Source organism: Haliotis asinina, chromosome 6, assembly GCF_037392515.1.
Source record: "Haliotis asinina isolate JCU_RB_2024 chromosome 6, JCU_Hal_asi_v2, whole genome shotgun sequence".
In the NCBI taxonomy this organism is placed as follows: domain Eukaryota; kingdom Metazoa; phylum Mollusca; class Gastropoda; order Lepetellida; family Haliotidae; genus Haliotis; species Haliotis asinina.
In genome coordinates, this window is record NC_090285.1 from 34,101,452 (window position 1) to 34,129,077 (window position 27,626).

Here is a 27,626-nt window from a genome sequence, read left to right on the forward strand (position 1 = left end):
AAGTGTATATTGTACGTATTGACAACAACAGCAGCATATTGAGTGAAAAGCCATTATACATCTAGAAAGATGCTAGAAAAGGAAAAGGAAAAGTTTCCTTTTTAGAGTCGCTTATGTAGAAGCTGGAGAGTCATCCATAAACATTGTCCATATCAGAGAAATCCTCTGCCATAAAAGAAGACATTGCTGGACGATGTGTTTTTCTTTAAAAATATATTGATCCATTTCTTCAATGAAAAGGCTAAAGGATATAGAAAATACATATAACATTACAACACCCTGCCATATCCAAGATGCATCACGTTAATAAGTTATATACCTACTGTATGTTTTGGCTGTTGTCAAAATGCATGTCGTGGTTGTTCGTTAAATACGGCGACTAACCAGCCTGATTAAGATACGAGTATGTAGATAAGGACCTGAATTTTAGTTGAAATGACCTCTTCGGATTTCAGGGTAGACTCTGTCCAACATATACCTGGCATTCCTTTATGTGATGGATCAGTCAGTGATTCATTGTATTCTCACAACCTGAGATGCTACACACTGAATTAACCAAACATGGTGTAGAGTGACGTCAGACAACAGACAACCCGAATGGCTATCACAACTACAAATATCAATAATGTTGCTTTAATGTAGATTAATATGTACATTACAGATCACAAGTACTGTGGACATATGATATACGTTTGTCATGGAGCCATTTCTGTAAGATAATTTTTCAAACTTAGCGTTATTAACATTGTGACTTTAAAGCAGCTTGCCTGTGACAAGAGCAACTGAAGAAACATATCCTGTTGTCATGATGTTTGAGAAGTGGATCTGCACCTGGTTAGCGCCTGTGACAAACGTGGAGGTGGCAACAACAAACTCCCAAACCTGCCAGTAAGTCGGACTGTCAAGCTTATCAGAATCATACAGCTTATAGAAAGAGTGAAGAGGGTGGAGGTTAAAGGTAATGTAGGAAACATTGTTTGTTACGTTGATCGGCCAGCTGGTCGAAACTCTGAGCCTTGCACTGTTGTACTGGCCCTTTGGTAAAGATATCACTGTTGAGACGACATCGCTCTTTATCGGTATAACTGTGTCACTTCCATAGTATGTGGTTTCGTTGAGAGTGACTTTAGGTTGTTGGTCTGAAGGAGTTTTGAATGTAAAGCGACATGTTGCCTCGGGAGGAAGATCAACAATTCTTTGAGTTTTCCCAATGTCGAAGGGTTCGTTGAAGGTGATGACTGGATACCAGTTGTCCTTGATTGTGATACAGGTGGCTTCCCCCGTGGTTGGTTTGATCCATCCGTTCTGAAATACTAACTTGACTTTCTGTGTCTTCTGAGAATAGCTGTGTAAGAGAACGACTGTTTCATTACTCAGTGAACTGCCCATTGCTAATGGTGACACCGTTCTTTCCTCGCCATCATATTCACTCGTGGTTCTGATGAAGGAGTACTCTGAAGTGAAATTGTACCAGAAATAGTACACATCGACAATATTTGTAGCTTTTCCTTGAAGAGTAAAGAGTGACCAGTTGAGACTGTCATGTCCAGGGTATTTTTCATTGGCTAAAAGAAACACAACTGATCTGTCAATGTATTCCCTGAGACTAAGTTGAGTGAATCTGTGGGCATTGGAGTGATATATTGTTGCAAAATCTACTATTGGTGATGGAGCAAATTTGTCAATTCCGATCACAATATCGCGACCATATTCACTGATAACTATTGGTATAATTTTCCCTTTCTTGAGATGAGCATAATTTTCTACTAGGTCGACAAATGCTACAAGGCGTGCTTCATTCATCCCAGCTAATCGATGAGATTTGTCTGAAACTATAAGTGAGTTGTACGAATGAAAGGAAAATACGTCTAAATATTCTAAAGTGGCGTCCATGAACTGTGACACTTGGGTCCAAAAGGAAAAGTCGTTTCTGTCAGTCAAACCAGAATACCCTGAGACTGTAGGCCCAGCCACGTTGATATGGAATCTAGCATGGAGTTTCTCCGCCACCAGTTTATGTAAAATGGAGACGGTCGTGAAGTTGAATATCTTATATTTAGCATCGGGTTCGTTGACGGGTTCGAAGTAGGGTGGGATCCGGCCTTTTGTGTAATCATAAATCCCTTCCACCAGCAACAACATGAACTCTGCAGCAGCATCGACGTTGTTGGGGAACCGACCATTGTGTTCTGATTGGTTTATCCAAGTTGGAAAATAAGTAGCTGAAAAAGCAAGACACATCTGAAATAACCGCAAAATTGATTGTAGGTATTACAGCTACAATACATGTGACTGCTCACTGAGCACTAAAGTATAATGTTTAGTTGAAGACATGGCTTATGAGATGAAACATTCCAATGAGATAATTAGCACACAATCCATGAGAATGCTAATTTTATGTTACTATACACAATAGTGAATGTTTAAACATTAAACAATAAAAGCAAATTGAGTTAAAAAAAAGATTTGTCAAGCAATGTATCATCTAACCACGTTTATTCCATTTTTATGTGTATTCACCTAATGCAGTCATAAATGTGTGTACTTCCTCCATACAGGTTGCCTCATATCGGATACAATGTAAACATTCTGTTATCTGATGATCTGACCCAGGTGTAGATGGATCGATAGAATGTGTGTACAACGAGAGAAGTTAACTACCTGGCTGCCAGAAATTCAGAACATCTGTATTTCATGTAACGATAAACTGGTCGTTTATTATGAAAACAGAGACATGCTTTTTAAATCCTTTAAATTTTATATTTTTGATTCTGTCAATACCATTTAAGGGACGTCTGATAATATAGGTTTAAACTGTGATATGGTCAAACGTGATCCATGTAGTATCCATGTAACATAAATAAGAAATCTTATCAAATATTGTTCCATCTGTTCAAATGGCATTAAAGTGTGTTTCCCATTGTGACTTTACAAACGTGGACATTTAGTCCAGATTTCATGGCATACAACCCGGGAAAATGTTACAGTTAGAGAATGAGTACCGTCGTATTTATCATCCTACCTGAGGACATTCGTCTTTTAAACTGATGTAAATAATACTCTGATAATGGTCATTTGTTACGCAAAGGAGACAATCGGTTATATATAGAGTAGAAAAGATATGTCTTCGATAGTGATTTGAAAGCTGTCAGAGAATCTGACTGTCTTATGTGGACTGCCAATGAATTCCGAAGTCTTCGGGCTGCGTGAAAATGCGATCGTACTGCCGATGGTCAGTCACTTAATAAACTTTCAAGACAGAATGGGGGCTGGGATTGCGCGCTCTCAGATATATGTTTTTAGATCTCCAAAAGGGACCGAGTTTGGTTTAGATAAAACACCTCTGTCATACATGATAAAACGGAAGGAACAACGATATACCTACATATCTCTCTGAAGAGGTTTAGGACAACTTGACAAAAGGCAATACATGTCTTTATTTAATGAGAAACAATACGTGAAATACTGGAGCTCCTTAATGATAACAAGTTTGTAGAATGTAAGAATTAAAACATTCACACAAGAAGTATCCATCCCGATGGGCATCCGTTGGTCTCCCCTCCTTGCAAATCTTTTCCTTTATGCATATGAAAATCTGCCCGGGTTGACAAATTGAAAACAAGGTTAATTTAACCAAGACGTTTCACATATATTTTTAAGCTACCAGTATATGGATGGACTAATATTGTTCAATAACTACCAAAATAGCCATGTCCCTTCTACAGATTTACTTAACTAAAGTGATGTATGCAATAAGACTCGGAGACAAAAAGAACTTTTCCACAAAGGTGTATGTCAAATGGGACGATTTCAGCTTTCCAATAGTCAGCAGTACCATTGTTTTATGTCGAGAAATTTTCCAACAGTCCTAGCCTTTGGTGTTTATATAATTCACATTTGATTAGTACATCTCTTGTGCCGAACTCGTTCGATCATTTTTACAACAGTAAAGCTTTCGGAATGTTTTATGGTAGACGTGTGGAAGACATTTCAAACGTTCAAATGCATCAGTGACTAAATGATCTCGGATGCAATGTTTGTGTTTATGACCGGTCAGTCACCGTATACTCTGGCCCACATTCGAGCTGTTGAGCTGTTGAGCTGTCGAGTTGTGATACTGTTTACATCTGTGTCATACAAACGCATACATAGTCAGAATTGTATAATCTGCTCCGCCTTTGTCGTTTCAGTTATCCGTCTCTTATGTTTCTGATTCTGAACTTTCGTACCTGACAACATCATAAACATGCCATTTTCACGATCACTGTTAATGTTAGCAAGATACGCAGAGAACAGCTCCTGCTGTTTGGTGGCGTTCTTTAAGTAGTTGGGGTCAGGGTAGCCACTACGATTCGGATCCTCTGGCCACTGCAAAGGATTTGGTTGAAATTTTCCATGAATCAAACTCACTGGAATAAAAGGCAATCATATATTCAACGTTAACAAAATATTTTCTATGTACGTTCGCTCCTGCCTAATCTTTGTGAAACCGTTAACATCCAGTCATTAAACATGCATGAGAGGAACTGGTGTCCTTTTATTAGGTTCATTTATTACTTTTGTGAAGAAAAGTTTCGACGAAAGAGCATTATAGGGTTCAGTTTCAAACATGGAAACACACTGTGTGAAGCCCATTTCTGGTGTCCTCCGCCGTGATATTGTTGGAATATTGCTAAGAGCGGCGTAAAAACAAACTCACTCACTCTCCAGATATCTATACTCGTAGCCTGCTCTCACATCTTGGAAAAGACGGTCATTCAGATCTCTGAGTATCCATCGAGCACCGTCAGTCCGAATGCTTCGACATCTTGGGATAAGGGCCTCTTGATCAAGGCCATTATGATTGTTCCATCTGACACCGTCATAGCGGACGCTACGACCCTGTGCCAGCCACTGAGGGTAGATCGTTACAGTTGTGTCACTGTATACACTGATTGCAGGCAGGCACAAGACGAGAAAGACCTGAGTCCAGTTCATTTTCTGTGAACTGTAAACACATGTTGCATGTTTCGATAAAATACGTGACAGTGACAACGTTATTGGTAAAGTAGTCTTACTGTCAACACCGGAACAATGTCATGTTTCCTATGATAGTTATACCTCTGGTCTCGTGTGTCTTGTATATCGACCCATTTTACAAACAAATAACCTCATAGGCAAACATTAAAACCAACCATTCTGCTTATAATTTCTTCCAATGAATCAACAGGATTTTAATTAGCTTTCATTTGCTTTGACTTATAAACCATTACAGATTTGGCCCCTCAGGTTTTTGCTCGTCGCACGATGAGAAAAATAGAACACGGCTGATCTACTTTAGGGTGATTATTTAAGGCTTGTTTTCATATTACTGGAATGTGAAACTCAAACAACAAACACTATCCTTTGATATTTCTTGAAATTCTCATATGCATCTGTCAACCATGAGGCATAAATACTTTCCAAATTCAACTAGGTTTTTATACACCTACCTCTTTTGGTCGCCAGCAACGGTTTACCTTCATTTCATAGTAATGTCTTATCTTTGTGTTCTGTGACATTTCACATATCAGACTGTTCTCAACGGCGCCATCATCACGTGATGTCTGACTTGAATATGGTTTTTGGTCATTTTGCTATTTTGAACTAGTTATCATCATGCTGGTATAATCCGTGTAGATTTGACGATCCGATTGCCTTATCGTAGACTAGATGTTTGTCTATTGGGCAGTTTCTCCTCTAACTCTCATGACGAAAAGTACTTTTGTTAGCAGCTAAGGATATACTGCAACGTTTACGTTACTGTGCATCATCTCTATATTATGTTTCAAAGTAAAACACGAGCAGTGTTCATTTTGCTATGCTTCATATCTTCCACTATACGTTATACTTTTCAGCTGTTTTTCCACATAATTTCACTATGTTAGTGTTCCCCGGATGCAAAAACTCACAAAGAACCACCAACAATATTAATGTAAAACATAACCCTTTTTACACGTATTTCAAATGCGAACATGTCTAGATATGTAGTTAATACACTTTGACACAGCCAGTTGCATCAGGACACCTATCACTTAAGACCATGTGAATGCTAGTCTTGCTTTCAAAATGCACATGTTCGCATGTTGCATGGTAATATCAGTTCCCTGGTTAAGGAACTTCATTGGTTAGAAGAGGTCATCATATGACGATGTCGTATCGGTCATGCAGTTCACCCTCATGAATATGTATTGATATATTTATTTGTAAGGGCAATGCGTGAAACATGGAATGAAAGATGTAGAGCCTCCATATTGATTATAGTATCGTGGTGAAGCATGTCCCGATTAACACCAATGCTACTATGGAGGTATCTTTTTAAAAATATAAGCTGTCAATTAATGATTGGATTTTCAAAAAGAAATTGAATTAATTAGTATCAAGTACTGTAATAAGAAATTTGATTTTAAATATAGTCAAATAAATACATAACTACGATCGTTTGTGGGTGTATACTATTATGGGGCTTGAAATAGAGTAAAACAAGTAATCTCCAACACCATTCAAAGTACATTGTATGTTTCACTTTGCCAGGGTATTAAGCGTATCATTTCTCTTAAAGTTTGCTACGTTTAGCTAAAATTCCACCTGCTGCTACTACGATGATGTAAGTCCTGCTATGGTCCAGGAAGGTAGAAAAGGTACCGTAAGTCCTTATGGTTCCTGGTATGGTGGTGATCTCGACTTAGCTCCCGGTGGTCAATGGCATGTTTGCATATTGCATTGTTAACTATGATAATAAATTAAATATGTACATACTAGTGTTTAAACAACATTTGTGATAGTCGCAATATTTTACAATCCTTTGATGACTGGATTGTGTAAAATAACATGCATTTACTGGGTCTGCAAAACATCATGCAGACACGGAATGGCTGACATACTGTCTATGTGACTCTATATTTTAACTGGCTCTATCATATTTCAGAGTATACGACATGCTTAGGTGGATGTTAGTGATATCAATCACAAGATTAGTTATTTACCGAGTGAAAATATTTACCTTGAATGTTGCAAAGTGCGGCATGTCAGCACTCATCTGGAAAATGCCCATATGTTATACTGAACTAGATTTCACAGATTTACAAGGCTATTGACCTGAACAGCTTTTCTTTTTGTGTTACCACTTAGCCTTATCTGTTAACGCGGTGACCGTCTTAAAACTGTTTCCTATAAGCAAGTTTTCACAAACGTGACTGTTAATCTGAAAACATCTGTCATGTGGGGGGACTTTAAAAATAAAGCGACAGACAAGCACGAATAAGAGCGGAAGAGTGAAATATGTGAGTGAGTGAGTTAATATTTAACGCCACATCGGCAATATCTCAGCCATATCGTGACGAGAACATTTAACATTTGAATGAACGATATGCATATGGTAATAATCTGTCAACGAAGGACAGTAAAACAACTAGAATATCACAATTTGAATTACAAATGGAAAGTTAAAACTAATATCACTATTTAGACAATACAACATAAAAACAGGCTATAGATCGCCAACAACCGAAGGTAGATCACCATACTAGGGACCATGGGCACTTACAGTACCTTTGCTACCTACATGAACCCCAGTTGGATTTACACCATCCCTTCAACTGCTGGCGATTGCATAAAAATTAAACAAACAAGGATTCTACGTTTAAAAAGCCTGGTAAGTGTACATAGACCTGAAAGTTTTTGGACTTACGTACCCTTTCAGGGGGACAAGAATTTCACAATACTTCAACCCCCTTTGAGGCTACAGCCACCAACGTTTTAAGTTACTAATCCAAGCTACCAATTATTGAAATACATCTTTTTACAGAACATATTACTCAAAATTTCAACTAAAAATCAATTTCTTTCACACAATAATTAAATGAGAACTAACCCTGCTAAAAAGATCCTTCATTGTTTTAACTGTAAAATACTTATCCCTTATGATGGAGAATTCAACACAGTCAATATGGATATGCTTGACCGTGACTCACTCATCACAAGGGATACAAAACGGAGGATCCTCGCCTTTCAATAGGTATGCATGAGTATATAATGTATGGCCAATACGGCATCGTCGTAAAATAACCTCTTCATATCTGGACTGACAACCCAAGTAGGTGTAACCAATATACGGTTATATTTCATTTAATTTATTTATACCTACTTGGGTGTCCCACGTCTTCTGCATCAGATCACGGATGCAAGTTCTAATGCTAGCTTTGTAATCAGGGTATGTAATAAAAAGTGGTGTCACAGATTTGTTGAGCGCTGCCTTGGCAGCAAGATCGGCCATTGTGTTACCAGAAATCTCTACGTGACTGGGTAACCAACAGAAGACGATGTCGTGTTGGCCAGTAGCAAGACTATTATACAATTCAAATATTTCTATTAAAAGTGGATGTTTGCAAGAAATATTTTTAATAGCCTGAAGGCAAGAAAGAGAGTCTGAAACGATTATATACTGTTTATGTTTAGGGTGTCTGTGTATGTATTTAAGAGCAGTTAATATGCATTTAGCTTCCGCTGTCAAATAGAGGTGTTATCCGGTAATCTAGAAGATATTGTTCTGGATCCAATGACAGTGGCACAAGCCACTGCGCCACCGCCCTTGGATCCATCTGTAAATAAGGATTTATAATTGCTATATTTATGTTTTAATTGGTTGTTTATATTGTAATTATTGTTTATATTGTAATTCATTCGTTTAGGGCCACTTGGGGCCTAACCAATTGCCAAGGAGGAGAAGAAAGAAGTCGGGAAGGAGCTATATTTTTCCAGCTCAATGCTAGAAGCAGCAAGAAATGGCTTAATTCTCAGTCCAAAAGGAACAAGGGAAGACGTTTTGTTATACAAATCCTCACAAAGAGGATTATAGACGCAATTAAATGCAGGATTATTGTGAAGATAGTTTTATACAGCGTTGGTTGAGAGAAAGCTCATTAGTTTCGGCGTAGAGACTCTCAATAGGAGAGGTTCTAAAAGAACCAAGACAAAGTCTTAGGTCTTTGTGGTGCACAGAATCAAGTATTTTTAGGTTGCTTTGACAAGCTCCACCATATACGATGGAACCATAATCAAGTTTAGATTGCACCAGTGATCGTTATAGATGAAGAAGGGTATTTTGATCCCCTCCCTATTTTGAACTAGAAACAACTTTTAATAAATCGAGCGCCTTCAGGCATTTGGCTTTAATGATTTAATATGCCGCAAAAAGGTCAAATGTGAATCGAAAATAAGTCCCAAGAACTTGGCCTCCTTGACCACTTTGATTGGGGTACCACTTAGAAATAGTTCTGGGTCTTTATGAGGTTTGTATTTACGACAGTTGGGTTTTGATTTAGACAATTTAAAGCCGTTTTCAAGACACCATATCTATTTTGTTTAAACACAACTGTAGTTGCCGTTCAATAGTATGCATATTTTTACCACGACATGAAATATTAAAATCATCCACAAATAACGATCCACCTATTAAATCGTTTAAAACTTTAGATAAACGGTTGGTCTTTATGCTAAAAGGAGTGACAGACAAAATACTGCCTTGTGGAACACCCTGATACTGGTTGTAATGACCAGACAGGGTAAATCCCACACGGACCTGGAATTGTGTGTCATTTAAAAAGTTGGCTACAAATTCAGGCAAAGAACCTCGCAAGCCGAAGTCATGTAAATCTCTGAAAATGCCATATTTCCAGGTTGTATCATATGCCTTCTCAAGATCAAAATAGATAGACACAGCGTGTTGTTTATTGATTAAAGTGCTTTTAACAAATGATACTAAGTGATCGACAGTACTTCTATTTTTACGGAAACCTCATTGTATATCTGTTATAAGGTTATTTGTTTCCAAGTACCAAACAAGTCGATTATTTACCCTGCGTTGCATGGTTTTGCAAACACAGCGTCACACCATGAGGGAGGAAAGTTACCCGATGTCCAAATATCATCAAAAATAGTCAACAGAGTTTGAAGAGAGGATTCTGGTAAGTGTTTCAGGAGCTGATAGTGCATGTTATCAGCTCCTGTAGCAGTATCGTGGGCTTGGTCAAGAGCGGTATAGAGCTCATGAACAGAAAATAATTCATTATAGTCTTCCCGATTATCAGAACTGAAGTCAATAGTTTTCTTTTCTTGTTGTTTTTGGTATTGTTGGAATTTAGGTACATAATTAGAAGAGTAAGAGAGTGTTTAGCGAGGGTGTCACCCAATTTATTCGCAATATTCTGATTTATCTGTAAGTAATTGATCTTCATTTTTGAGATGATGCACACCAAATTTAGTACCTTTACTTTTAATTTTCTGGACCATGTTCCATACCTTGGACATGGGTGTCCGAGAATTTATTTTGGATACATAATCTTGCCAAGATTGACGTTTGCTCTGTTTAAAAGTACGCCGCGCTTCAGCATTTAAAATTTAAAATTTATTTAAATTATGGACCATAGGATGGCGACGGAAATAATGTGCTGCATTTTTTCCTTGCCTTCCTAGCTTGTTGGCATTCATCGCTTTACAATGATTTTCGAATATGTGGGACTGCAGAGGAATTTGGTATACACTCATCAGCCATAGAAATCAATTCATCAGAAAAGCATTTAATAGCATCAGGAACGTCAATAAAACGTTCAGGTTTAAGTTTTGCAGCAGGCAGTGTTTCATATAAAGCCCAGTTAGCCTTTTCAAAATTCCGCCTTGATGATGGAGGAATATCAGATGGAGTTACAGATTTTAGTATAGTAGGAAAATGGTCACTTCCACAGAGGTCATCGTCGACTGACCATTAAAATTCATTTAGTAGTTCTGAATTTGTGAGTGACAAGTCGAGAGCAGAATAGGTTCCTGTACCAGGATGTAAATATGTGATGGAACCATCGTTATAAATACATAAATCATTATCAGAACAAAAGTCCTCCAGTAATTTACCTTTAGCATTTGTAGTTACACTTCCATGCAGTGGGTTGTGTCCATTCAGATCTCCCATTATAGTAGAGGGTTTCGGGAGTTGGTCATACAGAGCTGGAAGATCAGTTTTGTGAAACGTCAAGGATGGAGAGATGGAGAGCACAGTGTAAACGCAACGTGCAAAGTTAGTCACACTGCAACGACCTGAAGGTCAGTAGTAAGTGAAACAGGGCTATGGATAATGCTCTGGTTTACTAGGATGGGAGACCCTCCCGTGGCCCTGTCACCCGGAGGTGAAAAGCAATGATATGTCTGATAATGACGCAGGTCAAACGTATCTGTCTGTTTCAAATAGGTCTCCTGCAGACAGAAAGCTGATGGTGTTAAATCCTGGACTAAGAGCTGCAACTCATTAAAATTAGTCCTTAGACCCCTGCAATTCCACTGTATAAGAGTATTGTGATAACCTATCTTTTTGGGGGGTTATTGGGGATCTACCCCGCACTTTTTTGGTGGGCGACAAGCTGTGTGCCCTAGAACTAGAACGGACGTTTTCACACAATTTCATATCCTTATTTGTTGAATAACTGAATTTTGTTTTGTGACCCTTTCGGGGCTCTCCCACTGAGTTGTTTTTTAAGAATCTTGCTGTTTACCTTTGGTTTTAGTGAGACTTTGCTGAGACTATGCCGATGGCAGAGAAGATGTTTCTAGATCAGGGAATGTTTATTTGAGACGTACCAGGAAGTGATTGAGTAGATGTAGCGGATGAGAAAAGGTAAGTCAAGTTTGTCTGACAGCTAGTAGATACTGTAAGTTCTCTAGATGTTGCTTCTGGCGTTCGTCTGGCAATGGAACCATAGCTTTCTGTTTGTTCTAAGCTTAGTACTTGTCTCTTTGCATTCAAGTTATTTATTGCCATTTGCTGTTTCCAAACAGGACACTCTTTAGAATAAGAAGGGTGATTCCCTGGGCAGTTGCTGCATTTTGCAACAGAACTGTCACAATCCTCTGTTGTGTGTGTCTTTTCAGCACAGCGAGCACACACAACAGACAATGTACAAGAATTTTCACCATGTCCGAAATTTTTTGGCATTTGAAGCATCTTAGAGGATTCGGAATATATGTATGAACATTTAGATTGCAATAGCCGGCCTTGAGTGATCTTGTCGCGTGCAATTCCCTTACTCATGTTGAGTGTTTTGTGTGCCATGATGGTGACGGGAATGCCGACAAATGTCTTAGTGCTCAACAGGTTGGTCGATTGTTGCTTTTTGGTACCCTCAATCAAGAGTGCACCAGAACGTAACCTTCTGATATTCATTACAGGAATGTCTTGGATACCCTTCGACACAGCAAAAGGGTTTAATTTCAAGAATTTTCTATCTTCAGTCTCACCAATTAGGAAACGTCTCCAATATTCAGTAGGTTTGGGCGGTCTACGGTCAGTATCAGTATGATCGTCTTTAAGCAGACGTTTTGTTTTTTTGTGGTTTTTTTTTCTGAAAAATCGCCAAGTCTAATAGCCTAATAAAAATTTTAAAATATTTGCAACAATACAAAATGCAATGCTCAGGGCTTGGCGTGACCAGCCAATTGGTTGAACTGGGCCCATTCAACCACCCGTCTAGGTGAACACTGGTCCTGCTCCCTTGCCCTCAACCACCAGGATCCCTTCCTCCACAGACACAGGGCCGCAACCCACTGCTAACGGGTTGGTGGACCAAATATGCCCACGGGTCCACAAAGGGGGATTGGCGAGCACTTAGCGTTACCCAGCACCGGGTGCTTTGAAATATGTTATCTAACACCGTCATTTGAGGGTACTAATGTATCCGATGGTCTGAACATATTACCCATGAGGACTATTATCGGCTTGTTTGTTTGAAAGTCTGTATTGCGTGTCACAATCACTTTGACTGACACCATTTAATACAAGGAGACAAGAAGTGGTTAATATACGTTTATTGTAGCACATTCGTGTCAACGTCCGAAGACGAATATTTCAGATTAATTGTTATTATTTTGATTTAACTCTGACTAGACACGTTTGCCTGTGACAAGAGCAACTGAAGAAACATATCCTGATGTCATGCTGCTTGAGAAGTGGATCTGTACCTGATTAGGCCCTGTCACAAACATGGAGGTAGGGACAACGAACTCCCAAACCTGCCAGTTGGTTGTGCTGTCAAGCTTATCAGAATCATACAGCTTATAGAAAGAGTGAAGAGGGTGGAGATTTAAGGTTATGTAGGAAACATTGTTTGTTATACTGATTGGCCAGCTGGTCGAAACTCTGAGTCTTGCACTGTCGTACTGGCCATTTGGTAAAGATATCACTGTTGAGACGACATCGCCCTTTATTGGTATAACGGTGTCTGTTCCATAGTATGTGGTTTCGTTGATGGTGGTTGAAGGTAGTTGTTTTGATGTTGTTTTGAATGTAAAGTGACATGTTGCCTCAGGGGGGGGGTTCAACCATTCCTTGTGTTTTCTGGAAGTAGACGGGTTTATTGAAGGTCATGGCTGGATATCAGTTGTCCTTGATTGTGATGCAGGTGGCTTCCCCCGTGGTTGGTTTGATCCATCCGTTCTGAAATACTAACTTGACTTTCTGTGACTTCTGAGAATAGCTGTGTAAGAGAATGACTGTTTCATTATACAGTGAACTGGCCATCGCTAGGGGTGACACCGTTCTTTCCTCGCCATCATACTGACTTGTAGTTCTGATGAAGGAGTAGTCTGAAGTGAAGTTGTACCAGTACTTGTACACATCCACCATGTTTGTAGCCTTTCCTTGAAGAGTGAAAAGTGACCAGTTGAGACTGTCATGTCCTGGGAATTGTTCATTGGCTAAAAGAAACACAACTGATCTGTCAATGTATTCTCTGAGACCAAGTTGTGTGAATCTGTGGGCATTGGAGTGATAGATTGTTGCAAAATCTACTATACCTGATGAAGCATATTTGTCCATGCCTACCACGCCATCGCGACCATATTCACTGATAACTAGTGGTATAATTTTCCCTTTTTTGAGAAAAGCATAATTTTCAACAAGATCAACAAATGCTACAAGGCGTGCTTCATTCATCCCAGCAAATCGGTGAGACTTGTCCAAAACAATAAGTGAGTTGTACGAATGGAATGAAAACGCATCTAAATAATCTAAAGTGGTGTCCATGAACTCAGTCATCTTGCTCCAAAACGAAAAGTCGTGCTTATCCATCACTCCAGAAAACCCTGTGAGTGTAGGACCAACTACGTTGATGCTAAATCTAGCATGGAGTTTCTCAGCTACCAGTTTGTGTAAAATGGATACGGTCGTGAAGTTCATTATCTGCCACTGAGAATCGGGTTCATTGATGGGTTCGAAGTAAGGTGGGATCCGACCTTTTGTGTAATCATAGATCCCTTGCACCAGCAACACCATGAACTCTGCAGCAGCATCGATGTTGTTGGGGAACTGACCCTTGTGCTCCGACTGGTTCATCCAAGTTGGAAACACATGACCTGAAAAATAAAGCGAGAAGACGAGATATTTAAAATGACGGGAAATGACAGCCATGCAAATGTGAATTAAACAATTCGTATAAAAATACGTTACTAATGAAACGACAAATGAAAATCCTTGAATGGATTTATACAAATTACAAATATGTTGTGTCTCCGGATTTTACGAGACGCATTACAGTTAACCCTTGAATTCCTTGTTGTCTTGATCTCAGTTAATAATTTATATTTATATATATGATGAATATATATGATGAATATAATTTCGTTGATATAATAGGCTGAAATTTGTTTCGAGCCCGATGTGACATGGTGTGAAAGATCGACGATAGGTACTATAGAGATTCATAAATTGAATCTGTGTGTTTCCTTATCTTAACTTATTGTCAAAATGTTTGTATTTTGTACTTGTCACTAAATAATGCCCATATGGTAAGTTTGTTTTCCGGGCCAGGCGTAAACGGATCCTTTAAGAAAGCGTTCAAGCACTGATATAACTGACTGCCTGGTGGCACATCGTTTTTCGATGATCTTACCAGTTTGAGCCAATTTAAGGTGAATTTGATGAAAATCAAACTGAAACAAATCCTTAACAAAGTGTACGAAACATGTGTTATCAAATATTGATTCATCATCACTAGAATTTTATGATGTGTTGCTAATGTTTTACAGTCCTTTGTGACAGTTACATATCGTATTTAGGTTTGTTCTCTTCATTATATGGGTGAACTATTGCCAATGTTGCGTTATATTTCAACTAAGTCACTCCCTTCAAATTCATACCTGTCAACATCATGAACATGTCATTCTCAAAGCCACTGTTAATGTTGGTAAGATACCCAGAGAACAGCTCCTGCTGTTTGGTAGCGTTATTCAAGTAGCTTGGGTCAGGGTAGCCACTACGGTTTGGGTCCTCTGGCCACTGCAAAGGAGTTTGGGAAGAGAAATTGATGTAATCCTTTTTGTGTTTACCATAATGGTAAAATGAACTTACTGAAACAAAAGACATGGAGGCTTTGCATTCACACATATCATGTATTTTAAAGAAATATTAACCCGACACCACTTTTGTGAGATCTTTGACAGTAATTATTGCTATGAGGTAAAATTTACCGACTGAGAAACATAATGAAATCTACCAAAGAAGAGTGTACGCAGTTTGAGAGCGTTTAGAATAAAAGGGTATGAGTTCTAGCAGTTTCTCTCGCGTGTATTTGTAACCTGGTCTCACATCTTGGAAGAGACGGCCGTTGATGTCTCTGTTTATCCAACGCCCGCTGTCAGTCCGAATGCTCCGACATCTTGAAATAAGAGGCCCCTTTTCCAGCCCATTGTGCTTATTCCATCTGTTACTCTCATAGCGAACGTTACCTGCTTGTGATAACCACTGAGGGTAAATCGTCACCGTCGGGTCGCTATATATACCGCCAATTGTCAGGCACAAAGGGAGAAGTACCAGTGTCCTCTTCATTGTATCCCCAATGTAATGTTTTATCACAATGAAATGAATAGCTTGGTGAATGTTTGGCAAAATTATCTTTGACTTTGACATTCCATAAATGTCTGTACATGATAGTAAAGGTATGTAGGTGTGGTGATAATGAAATCCTGCAGTGAAGTGCATGTCATTGTCACCCTAAATGTTATGAGGAAACATACTTCTATTTTATTTGGTCTCACATCAACATTATCAAGCACAAAACCCCAAAGATCTTTTTACTCATGTAAATTGTCATCTTCGCATTACTTACTTGAAACATGTTAATCTATACCAGAAACTACAAATATAGTGAAACATACCAATCCGGCATACTGTCAAAACCGATATACAATTTTGATACCGCCATATTCTGATCATTAAACATTGTCTAATCCGGCAGCTGTCTATTCCGAATAGACTATCCGGACCCAACAAGCAATTGTAACTGTTAATAATGCTGTCTAAACAGCAGCGGGTATGATCAGTCCCATCAAGGACCCATAATCCAATCCACTAATTAATCTCCTTCACAGGGAGACCAGGAAGTGTTGATTGCACATGGAATCAAACCTATAAGCCGGCATTCGTATGAGCAGTCCCATAATCCAGCAGAACAAAGGAAAGTAAACACGTTGTGTTTATTCCAACAAGATGAAAACAATTACACGTTTTGGTGAAATGTAAACTGTATGTTGAAACAGACTGCAATACAATATGACATCGTGACAATAAAGAGCGATGTAGTGATGATCATTGTAGGCGGTTCATTGATGCCGGAAGGTCAAGGCCATTCCACGCAGCGGTCGGTAGGCACCGCATTTTCTCGTTAGAATTGTGTCAAATGATTTTTCAGTCTTCACGACAATCAGGTTTTATACACCTAAAAAACGGGGCGACGGAAAGAAATTCTCAATCATGCCATGTGGAATTCTTCATTTGTATTTAGCTTCTCCACTACTACATTGAAGAAAAATAATCAACGATTTCATTTGTCCGGTTCATATTAGAAGGCTGAAATTAGAACATGTACAGTCCTACAATTCAAGTGAGCGAATGAATGAATTGACTTTTAAGGTCACATCGGCAATATATCAACCCTATCGCGCCTGGAATAGGTCGTATGTTAATGATTGTGATAAATTCTGTACCTAAAGGTCAGTAAATCAAATAGAATATCATAGTTATAGCTGAGACGCTACTTAAAACATGTATCATCATGTAGAACACTACCGTATAAAGGCTAAAGATCGCATATAATTCAAAGGTTTTAGTAAATTCACTACAATCGTTCATTTATATAAATATTTAGGATACTGGATGTGATGTGATTTGGGCGATAACTAGTCAAAGTAAATGAATGTTTCTATATCAAGTGTAGTGTTTTTGTTCCACCGATTACGGGAAACGCTATTCATCTTTCAGAGTAATCGAAACCTGTTCTCATATTATTTAGATCTCTGTTAATACAGCGCTCACTGTCAGTCAGGATGCTTCGACATCTGTGTATAAGGTGCTCCTTATCAAGACCATTACGCTTGTTTTACCGGTTACTATCGTAACGAACACAACGTCGCTGTGCTTCAGAGTTCAAGCAGACACAAGAGCCACTCTGGGTAGATTGTCACAGTTGTGTTCCTGTAAACACCGCTCATTGGTAAACTCAATGTGATGATCAGAGTCCACTTCATCTTTCCTGCAGGATGTAAAAATAGTATTGTAATGATTTGGCTTTGGATGTTTAGACAATAACTAGTGTATGCACTGTATAAGTAATTTCATGTCGCCATTCTTTGTCACTAGGAGGGTACCCAAAAAGAATAACGTCTACATGTATCTACCTGTAACGTACAGCAGCAGGTACGTAATTAAAACATTAACACAGACTGGCTATACATTGAGTACATTCATTTTTGTGTTAGTGAAACTGCAAGATGCATTTCTAAAGAACAAGTGCTAAATAATCTTGACCCCATAACTACAGAACACACCTAGATGAAAGCTCATGCATCTTGTCAATACATCTTCACTACTTGACCAATTTCAAACCCGATACCACGATAATAGAAATCCAAACAGAATAGCTGTGTTTCAGAGTTCCAGCAGACGCAAGAGCCACTAGAGTATTGTGACGTACTGCTAGAGGAAGGTTTTTCGCTCACTTTGTCAACAGTATGGTCAATCTGATCAAGGAAACACACACACACACACACACACACACACACACACACACACAAGGAATGAAAATGCTCTCAGCCTTAAAAATACTTGCATGAAAGTAAGTGTTACAATTCCTCCATCAAACCCACCACCTTGTTGCATAACTGCAGTCTGATCCATTCTTCCTGAATCTTGAAGGAGGCCATTTCAAGTGACAGATTCCATGTGCTATTACACTGTTTGGGGATGGCATTAGCATATGCCACCCATTAGGATTATAGCATTATATTTCAGGACAATAGCTTGGATGTCCAAAAGGCTGCTGATATTGGTGCAGGGAATATTGTCACGGTAGTGAAAGGGGAATAAAAGATGTCAGTACGTACCTTGACTGCACCAGGAGACGTACGATATACAGACTGCATCAAGATGTTGGCAGGTAAAGGCAACAGATGTGTGATAGAGTAATTTGTAAGATTGTTGGACTGTCTGTCCGAAATTCTATGTCTGCAGTATTAAGGCAGGAAATGTTTGAATATCAAATTTGACTCTAGATAAATAAGTAACTGCCATTGTGTATACTGATAATATACCTATGTGAACTATACTGCCTCAAACATGCTTCTCTCACAGTATTGTGACTGTACATGTGTGACTGTAAGGTTTAAATTAAAGACTAACAAAGCTTAGTCAATTTCAACATGTGAAATATAAATTTAAGGTAAACTGTTGGGAAATCAGAGAGTTAAATTAAAATTCTTTATATTGCATAATTTTATTTCTAAAAAATCTACTACTCCGTTATGCTGTGATATTTCATCAAGTCATGACAAAATGCAAGAATCATCGCTTATTTGCTGGGAGAGAACGGACGAAAGGTTAAGAACAAACACAGAGACGCCTTATTTTTACGAACTGTGTTCATCATTTTTTCCTGTGTCAGTGTTGTAAATAACTGAACATTTTCAGTTCATAAGGAAACACCATTTCCCAATTTGTTCTCGAACACAGAGGTATCCAGAGAATTGATATTAGCACTTGAACAACAAACATGCATGAGAATTTAATGTTCGCTTTAATCGAATCAATGCAATGTTATTTCAGTATCATTTTATGTCGGATGGGACAAGTCTGGCAGTGACAAGGGCTACCGAAGTCACATAACCGTTCTCCTTGTTGGAGAAATTAACCTGGATCTGGACAGAAGTAGAGTTCAACAAAGTGGCAGGGACCTCAAACTCCCAAACATCCATGTTGGTATATACGTCACTGTTGTGTCTATCTGAGTCATACAGCTTGAAGAAGGAGTCAAGAGTTTGGCTGTTGAGGGTAACAGATTTCACATAGTTGGTTTCAGTAGTGAGCCAACTAGTTGAAACTCGCAGATACGCACTTTCGATTTCCCCAAGCGGAAGTGAGATGGTTGTAACAGCGATGTTGTCCTTGATAGGTATGATAACATCTGCTCCATAATATGTCGTTTCATTGAGAGTGACTTTTGGCTGTTGGTTTGACGGAATCTTAAATGTAAAGCGACACGTTGCTTCAGGAGGAAGTTCAACCATTCCTTGAGTTTTCCCGATGTCAAAGGGTTCGTTGAAGGTGATGACTGGATACCAGTTGTCCTTGATGGTGATACAAGTAGCCTCGCCCGTGGTCGATGTGATCCAGTCGTCTTGGAAAATTAGCTTGACGGTTTGCGACTGTTGTGAATAGCTGTGAAGGAGAATGACGGTTTCATTGTTCAAGGGACTGGCCATTGCTAGAGGGGACACAGTTCGTTCCTGTCCATCCGATTGGCTGGAGGTTCTGATGAAGGCATACGCAGACGTGAAGTTGTTCCAAAACTTGAAAACGTCGACCAAACGTGTGGCGTTACCATGTTGGGTGAAAAGCGAATAGTTGAGACTGTCATGTCCTGGACGTTGTTCGTTGGCCAACAAGAATACAACTGTTCTATCAATGTATTCTCTGAGACCAAATTGGGTGAATCGGTGGCCATTGATGCAATAAATTGTTGAAAAATCGACTATGCCCGATGGAGCATATCTGCTAATACCCTTTACTAGCCCGCGACCATATTCACTAATAATAATGGGGATACTTGTTCCTTTCTTTCGATTGACATAGCTTTCAAGGAGGTCAATAAATGCTACCAGACGCGCTTCGTTATTGCCAGTGAATTTGTGAGTTTTCCCCGAAACGACCAGGGAGTTGTATGAATGAAAGGAAAATACATCTAACTGCTCTAATGTGATATCCAGAAACTGTACCAATTTTGGCCAAAAGGAGAAGTTACTTTTGTCTACTTCTGTATTATATCCTGTCATTGTTGGACCAGCCACTTTGATGTTAAATCTGGAATGGAGTTTCTCAGCAACTGCTTTGTGGTAGCTGCTGACAGTAGTGGTGAAATTCATGATATCCCATTTAACATCTGGTTCATTGACGACCTCAAAGTAGGGCGGGATCTGACCTTGGGTGTAGTCATAAACTCCTTGCACCATTAGCGTAATGAACTCTGCAGCAGCATCTACGTTGTTGGGAAAATGACCTTGATGTTCTGACTGGTTGATCCAGTTTGGCCAGTTAAGCGCTGAAACATATTAACGAACAACCCATGAATTCGAACTGCTGCAGTGATGTTGACGTTTTCATTGAAATGTACCCGAATATTTAATTCAGATATGAATGCCTCATGACTACTGATACTCATATCACGTATACGTAGCAGTATAAGGCTGTCTCCTATTCTCGCGGTAAACAAGTATTTCTGCCAAGATCGCCTGGTACTCAGCGGTAACTGACCAGTAACTAGAAAGTGGCCCAAGAGTTCGAATGATTAAAGTTTGCAATGTAATGCCTATTGATGAGTTTTTACCAACTCGGACAAATAATAACATTTTCCCTCCCTTTCTGACAGGATTCCTCATAACGTTACTTTCTCGTAATACCGCGAGAATAGGAGAAGCCTCGTCAGTGGCGGACGACCTTGTTTCCATCGAGCTCAAGAGTGGCAATACACCTTATGGATCAAGGAACTGATAGATGCAGATGTTTGAGGGGGAATCTCTTCATTTAAAAACAACACGCATTCTTTTGCATTATTTTTTCAGCTGATATCCGTAAGTACAGAGCGAATAGGAAACCCCAGTATACATTTCTTGTTTTCAGGATTATGCACTTACATGTTGACACCATGATCATGTCGTTCTTGTAACCGCTGTTAATGTTGGCAAGGTACACGGAGAAAAGTTCCTGCTGCTTGGTGACGTTCTTCAGGTAGTTCGGGTCTGGGTAGCCACTACGATTAGGGTCCTGTGGCCACTACAAAATAAACGATTTCCATGGATGACCGTCCCTAAAAATTGGTTAAAATTGCATATTAATACTAATGCAAATGCTTCTAATCGTGTATAAAGCAAAAGGAAGATTATACCAAAATATCACAAACAATATACACATGCCTGTTCCATAACATCTGAGCAAGTAAATTTAATTTACTTCAATTCAAACACCAGCAGACGTTCCAGACACGTAACAAACCCAAACCTAATCACCGGTCATCCTGAAATTAACGTCTATCCAAGTGATGGATCAATGACTTCAATTACTAATATGTAGATCGCTTCGATAGGGCTTACATGGATAAACAGAAATTCAATGCAAAGAACATGATGTCATGCATGTAAAGACAATATAATATACAATGGTTATAGTGTCATAATGCAGAAAACCGGATTCAACATCTCGTCCAACAAATGTTGTACACACGCGTACAAAGGAACAGAAATCTCACATCTTGAAAGAGATTGTCATGTACATCTCTGTTCATCCAGCGTCCACTGTCAGTTCGAATACTGCGACAACTTGGTATCAGGTATTCATGTTCGAGACCATTGTGCTTGCTCCATCTGTCAGGCTCATAGCGAAGATTACCTCCCTGTGCCAGCCACTGAGGGTGAATGGTCACAGTCGTGTTACTGTATACAGTAGTTATTGATAGACTCAAAATGAAAGCAACTGGCGTCAGTTTCATTTTCCTTGGTCTGCAGTGCTTCCCAACAAAGGTAATAATTAGTTCAGTTGGAGACGCAGTGTCTTAAATAGCTCAGATGTTTGCCGCTGATAAGGTATCACTGGCGTATTGCAGCTACACCACACTCGTGGAGCGTGATCAGCTGCACAGTGTCAGCTGTTATTTAGGTTCGTTTGTGGTTTGACTATTTTGTATCTGATTCTACATGAATATACATGGTTTAGGGAATGCGCTATTTTCGCCCTCCCACCGGGATGACCTTCACTAAACTAACTTCAAGTACATCGATAGATTACGGCATTTATACTGACGGACCTTTGAAGATTTATTTAATGATGATGGTCCGGACTCATTACTTGGGGAAATAGTAGGTGTTCATACACAAAAAAATAATAGGTGTTCATGCAAAAAAAAGCAAAACCATTAAAACCAATATTCAGTCAAACAAAATCAAAATATCGTCTGCTTTCAGAATAAAATCCAAAATGATAACACAAACAAGTGTGAATGCATACAAAAATAATTCAAATAAAGCATTAAAACAAAGTAATATTCAGTCGAACAAAATCAAAACATCGTCCGCTTTCCGAATAAAAGAAAAATTGCAAGAAAAATATATTTACGTTCATTCATTGTTATGTCAAAGCAGATTAAGGAGCTGATTGCTACGTAATTTTCATTGGAAACATTTTCAGCTGTCGTTGATGATGTAGCCACTGGTCTTGATCTGGTAACAGAGAAATCATTAACACAGAAGAACGAGGTGAAACCTTCTGACCACATGAATAGAGTGTTGGATTATCAATCCAAACAAAATGACATTTTTATGAGAGTGAGTTAATATTTAACGTCACATCGGCAATATTGCAGCCATATCGTGACGAGAACCATTAATAATATACATAAGAGAGAATGGTTAAAAAATCTGTCAACGAAGGGCAGTAAAACAACTAGACTATCACAGATAGGTATGTAAAACTAGTAATTAAATCTAAAACAATTTAACTCTAGAGGAGGATACAATATAAATACGGGCTATAGACCGCCAACAATTTAAGGTAGATCACCATACCAGGGTCCATGGGGGCTTGCAGTACCTTTGCTACCGGCATGGAGCCTAGATGGATTTACACCATTCCTTCAGCCGCTGGCGATTGTACGAAAGTTTAGCTAATTTTTTTAAAAGAACAAATATACTACGTTTGAACTCGGGTAAGCAAAAATTAAACTGGGAAACGTTTGGGGACATACGTACCCTCTCAGGAGGACAATAATTTTGCGATACTTTAACCCCCTTTGAGGATACAGCCACTAACAATACCAGTTGCTAATTTATACTACCAATCATTGAAATAAACCTATCTACAACACATTAATAAAAATTCAATCATGAAATCAATTTCTTTTAAAAACCCAATAATTAAATGAGAACTAACAGTGGTAAAAAGATCCTTCACATTTTGACATTGAAATATGTAACCCTTGTGATGGAGAATTCAACACAGTCAAGCAAGATATGCTTGGCCGTGACTCTCTGATGACAGGGGATACAAAACGGAGGATCCTCACCTTTAAACAGGTGTGTATCTTGTGTACCAATACGGCATCGTCGCATGATGACCTCTTCAAATCTAGACTGACAGCCCAAGTAGGTATAACCAATGTAGGGTTTCATTTCATGTAGGTATAACCAATGTAGGGTTTCATTTCATGTAATTTCTTTATACCCGCCTGGGTGTCCCACTTCTTCTGCATCAGATCAGGGATAAAAGATCTAATGGTGGCTTTACAGTCTGAGTATACAATAAGAAGTGGTGTCACAGATTTGTTGAGAGCTGCCTGGGCAGCAACATCAGTCATTGTCATACCAGAAATGCCTACGTGACTGGGTAACCAACAAAAGACAATGTCGTATTGGCCAGTAGCTAGATCATTACTCAATAAATTTTATTAAAAGTGGATGTTTACATGATAAGTTTTTAATAGCCTGAAGACAAGAACGAGAGTCTGAATAGGTTATGTAATGTTTATGTTTAGGATGTTTCTGGATATATTTAAGAGCCGTTAATGAGGCGTTTGCTCCAGCAGTGAAAATAGAGCTGTTATCCGGTAATCTAGAAAGATATTGTTCTGGATCCAATGACAGTGGCACAAGCTACTGCGCCACCGTCCTTTGACCCATCTGTAAATAAGGATGTATAATTGCTACATTTATGTATTAATTGATTATATCCTTGTCTATATTGTAATTCATTAGTTTCTGATTTTTTCAATGATGTTAATGTTAGATCAATTTGTGGCCTAACCAACTGCCAAGGATGAGAAGAAAGAAGACGGGAAGGAGATATACTTTCCAGCTCAATGCCGGCAGAAGAAATAAATGGTTTAATTCTGTGCCCTAGAGGCGGAACAGGAGTGAGTGAGTGAGTGAGTGAGTTTAGTTTTACGCCGCTTTTTAGCAATATTCCACACCAGAAAATGGGCTTCACACACTGTACCCATATGGGCAATCGAACCCTGGTCTTCGGCGTGGCGAGCGAACGCTTTAACCATTAGGCTACCCAACCGCCCGGACAGGAGAAGACTTTTTGTTGTACAAATCCTCATAAAGAGGATTAAAAACACAGTTATATGCAAGGTAAGACTCTCTAGAATAGAGTTTTGTGACGTATTGTAACGATAATTATATGCGGCGCTGGTTTAAAGATGGCTCATCAGCCTCTACATAAAGACTGGCAATAGGAGAAGTATGGAAAGATCCAAGACACAGTCTCAGACCTTGATGGTGAATTGAGTCAAGTATTTCTAGGCTGCTTTTGCAGGCTCCACCATATACGATGGAACCATAATCAAGTTTGGAAGGGATTAATGCCCTGTATAATTGAAGGGGAGTTTTCTGATCCCCTCCCTACATAGAATTCGCAACAACTTTCAGCAAGTGTAGGGCCTTCAGGCATTTATTTTTCAAATACTTTATGTGCGGTAAAAAGGTCAAGTGGTGATAAAAAATTTATTAGGAATTTAGCTTCCTTTACAACCTGTATAGGTGTGCCATCTAAAACTAAGTCTGGGTCTCTGTGAGATTTGTATTTCCTACAGAAGTGGACACAATTTGTTTCTAACTTATAAATTTAAATCCATTTTCTAACGACCATTTATGAATTCTACAATTAGACATAAGTGTATCTGCCTTTCAATAGTATTCACATTTTTTGCCACGACATGAAATGTTAAAATCATCCACAAAAAGATCCCTATCAATGGAATCATTTAAAACCTTAGAGAGACTATGATTACACGATGCCATTTAGAAAGTGGTCAAATGCAACATATGTCATATTTGGGATTTCACTTTCTTAGTAAAGTACAAATTCTAGTACTTTTTTCGGTTGAGTCCCATCCGGGATTCGAACCCGCACCCTCAGAGTCAGGCACCTAATCGCCAGCACACAAAGTCAGCCGCCTAGCCCGCTCAACCACCGCGACTTCCACAAAAATGAAAGTCGGACAACTGGTAGTCTAGACTGCGTACTTTGTGTACCCCTCTGATGAGTGTAACTTGGCACGGCTCCCACGGCCGAAAGCTATGATTACACGATGCCATTTAGAAAGTGGTCAAATGCAACATATGTCATATTTGGGATTTCACTTTCTTAGTAAAGTACAAATTCTAGTACTTTTTTCGGTTGAGTCCCATCCGGGACTCAGAGTCAGGCACCTAATCGCCAGCACACAAAGTCAGCCGCCTAGCTAAGACTAAGAAAGTGAAATCCCAAATATGACATATGTTGCATTTGACCACTTTCTAAATGGCATCGTGTAATCATAGCTTTCGGCCGTGGGAGCCGTGCCAATTTACACTCATCAGAGGGGTACACAAAGTACGCAGTCTAGACTACCAGTTGTCCGACTTTCATTTTTGTGGAAGTCGCGGTGGTTGAGCGGGCTAGGCGGCTGACTTTGTGTGCTGGCGATTAGGTGCCTGACTCTGAGGGTGCGGGTTCGAATCCCGGATGGGACTCAACCGAAAAAAGTACTAGAATTTGTACTTTACTAAGAAAGTGAAATCCCAAATATGACATATGTTGCTGAGAGAGACTATTAATTTTAATGCTGAACAATGTGACAGATAAAATGCTGCCTTGTGGGATACCCTGATCCTGATAATAATGATCAGACAGGGTAGATCCCACTCGGACTTGAAATTGCCTGTCAAAAAATTGCCTGTTAAAAACTCGGATATGAACTTAGGCAAAAGGCCTCGTAATCCAAAATCATGTAATTGTTTTTAAATGCCACATTTCCATGTATTGTCGTATGCCAATACGTTTCAAAGTAAAAAAGGTAGACTCTCCATGTCGGTAATTGATAACTGCATTTTTTTTACAAATGACTCTAATCGAAACAAATGGTCAATGGTACTGCGATTTTTCTTGACTTTCTGGATCATGTTCCATACCTTATTCTTTGGCGTACGTGAATTGATTCTAGATACATAATTTTGCAAAGATTGGCGTTTATGCTGTATGAAGGTACGCCGCGTGTTAGCATTTAAGATTGTAAATTTGTTGACATTATGGGCCATAGGATGGTGATAATTCTGCGCCCTTTTCCTTGCCTTCCTAGCTTGCTTGCAGTCGTTGTTGAACCATGGTTTACGGATGTGGGGAACCACATAGGACTTCGGAATACACTCATTGGCTATAGTGGTTAGTGCATGGGAAAAGCATTTCATAGGATCAGTTTTTCTCTACATAGTGTTTCGTATAAAGATCAGTTTAGAACATATGTCATATTTGGGATTTCACTTTCATAGTAGAGTACAAATTCCAGTACCGTTTTTAGTTGAGGCCCATCCGGGATTCGAACCCGCACCCTCAGAGTGCCAGTTGCCCTTGTAAAGTTCCATCGTGATGATGAAGGAACATCAGTAGGATGTACAGGTTGTAGTGAGTGAGTGAGTGAGTGAGTTTAGTTATAGGCTGCACTCAACAATATACCAACTATATGGTGGCGGTGTGCAAATAATCGAGTCTGGACCAGACTATCCAGTGATCAACAACATCGATCTGCGCAATTGGGGACCGATGACGTGTCAACCACGTCAGCGAGCCTGACCACCCGATCCCGTTAGTCGCCTCTTACGACAAGCATAGTCGCCTTTTATGGCAAGCATGGGTTGCTGAAGGCCTATTCTACCCCAGGAGCTTCACGGGTCTTCACAGGTTGTAGAATGGTAGGGAAATGATCACTACCACAGAGGTCATCATGAACTGACCATTCAAATTCATTAGGCAGAGTTGTGTCTGTAAGTCAAAAATCAATGAAGAGTATGCGCCAGTACTAGGATGTAAATATGTTTTAGAAGTATCATTCAAAATACACAAATCATTGGCGAACAAAAAATGTTCCAAAATCTTTCCCCTACTGCTGGTATGCGTACTTCATACATAAGAGGATTATGTGCGTTTAGATTGCCCATTATAATACAAGGCTTTGGGAGCTGGTCATAGAGTGTTTGAAGCTCAAGAAGAGAAG

The 27,626-nt window shown here is 39.2% G+C and overlaps 2 protein-coding genes and 1 pseudogene across 2 annotated transcripts; all 3 read right to left on the reverse strand.

Annotated features, from left to right (window-relative positions):
* Nucleotides 1-753: 753 nt before the first annotated feature.
* On the reverse strand, nt 754-4,977 carry LOC137287386 (beta-porphyranase A-like). Its single transcript, XM_067819646.1, has 3 exons — nt 4,738-4,977; nt 4,230-4,368; nt 754-2,222 (listed from the first exon to the last, which is right to left on the reverse strand). Exons 1-3 carry the CDS (start codon nt 4,975-4,977, stop codon nt 754-756), a joined length of 1,848 nt encoding a protein of 615 aa, XP_067675747.1.
* A 7,935-nt stretch (nt 4,978-12,912) lies between these two features.
* LOC137287810 (uncharacterized) lies at nt 12,913-15,901 on the reverse strand (annotated as a pseudogene).
* A 3,206-nt stretch (nt 15,902-19,107) lies between these two features.
* LOC137287385 (beta-porphyranase A-like) lies at nt 19,108-22,094 on the reverse strand. Its single transcript, XM_067819645.1, has 3 exons — nt 21,849-22,094; nt 21,238-21,376; nt 19,108-20,645 (listed from the first exon to the last, which is right to left on the reverse strand). The coding sequence occupies exons 1-3, from the start codon at nt 22,086-22,088 to the stop codon at nt 19,156-19,158; spliced, it is 1,869 nt and encodes a 622-aa protein (XP_067675746.1). The 5' UTR covers nt 22,089-22,094; the 3' UTR covers nt 19,108-19,155.
* Between the last annotated feature and the right edge of the window lie 5,532 nt (nt 22,095-27,626).

What these genes read in the sequence shown, in the direction of transcription:
- LOC137287386 (XM_067819646.1), bottom strand. Translation starts at nt 4,977, where the DNA reads ATGAACTGGACTCAGGTCTTTCTCGTCTTGTGCCTGCCTGCAATCAGT. An exon ending in ATGACCGTCTTTTCCAAGAT is followed by an intron (nt 4,369 to 4,737) that starts GTGAGAGCAGGC and finishes AATCCTTTGCAG; the next exon opens with TGGCCAGAGGATCCGAATCG. An exon ending in CATGTTTATGATGTTGTCAG is followed by an intron (nt 2,223 to 4,229) that starts GTACGAAAGTTC and finishes TTGCTTTTTCAG; the next exon opens with CTACTTATTTTCCAACTTGG.
- LOC137287385 (XM_067819645.1), bottom strand. Translation starts at nt 22,088, where the DNA reads ATGAAACTGACGCCAGTTGCTTTCATTTTGAGTCTATCAATAACTACT. An exon ending in ATGACAATCTCTTTCAAGAT is followed by an intron (nt 21,377 to 21,848) that starts GTGAGATTTCTG and finishes TTTATTTTGTAG; the next exon opens with TGGCCACAGGACCCTAATCG. An exon ending in CATGATCATGGTGTCAACAT is followed by an intron (nt 20,646 to 21,237) that starts GTAAGTGCATAA and finishes AATATGTTTCAG; the next exon opens with CGCTTAACTGGCCAAACTGG.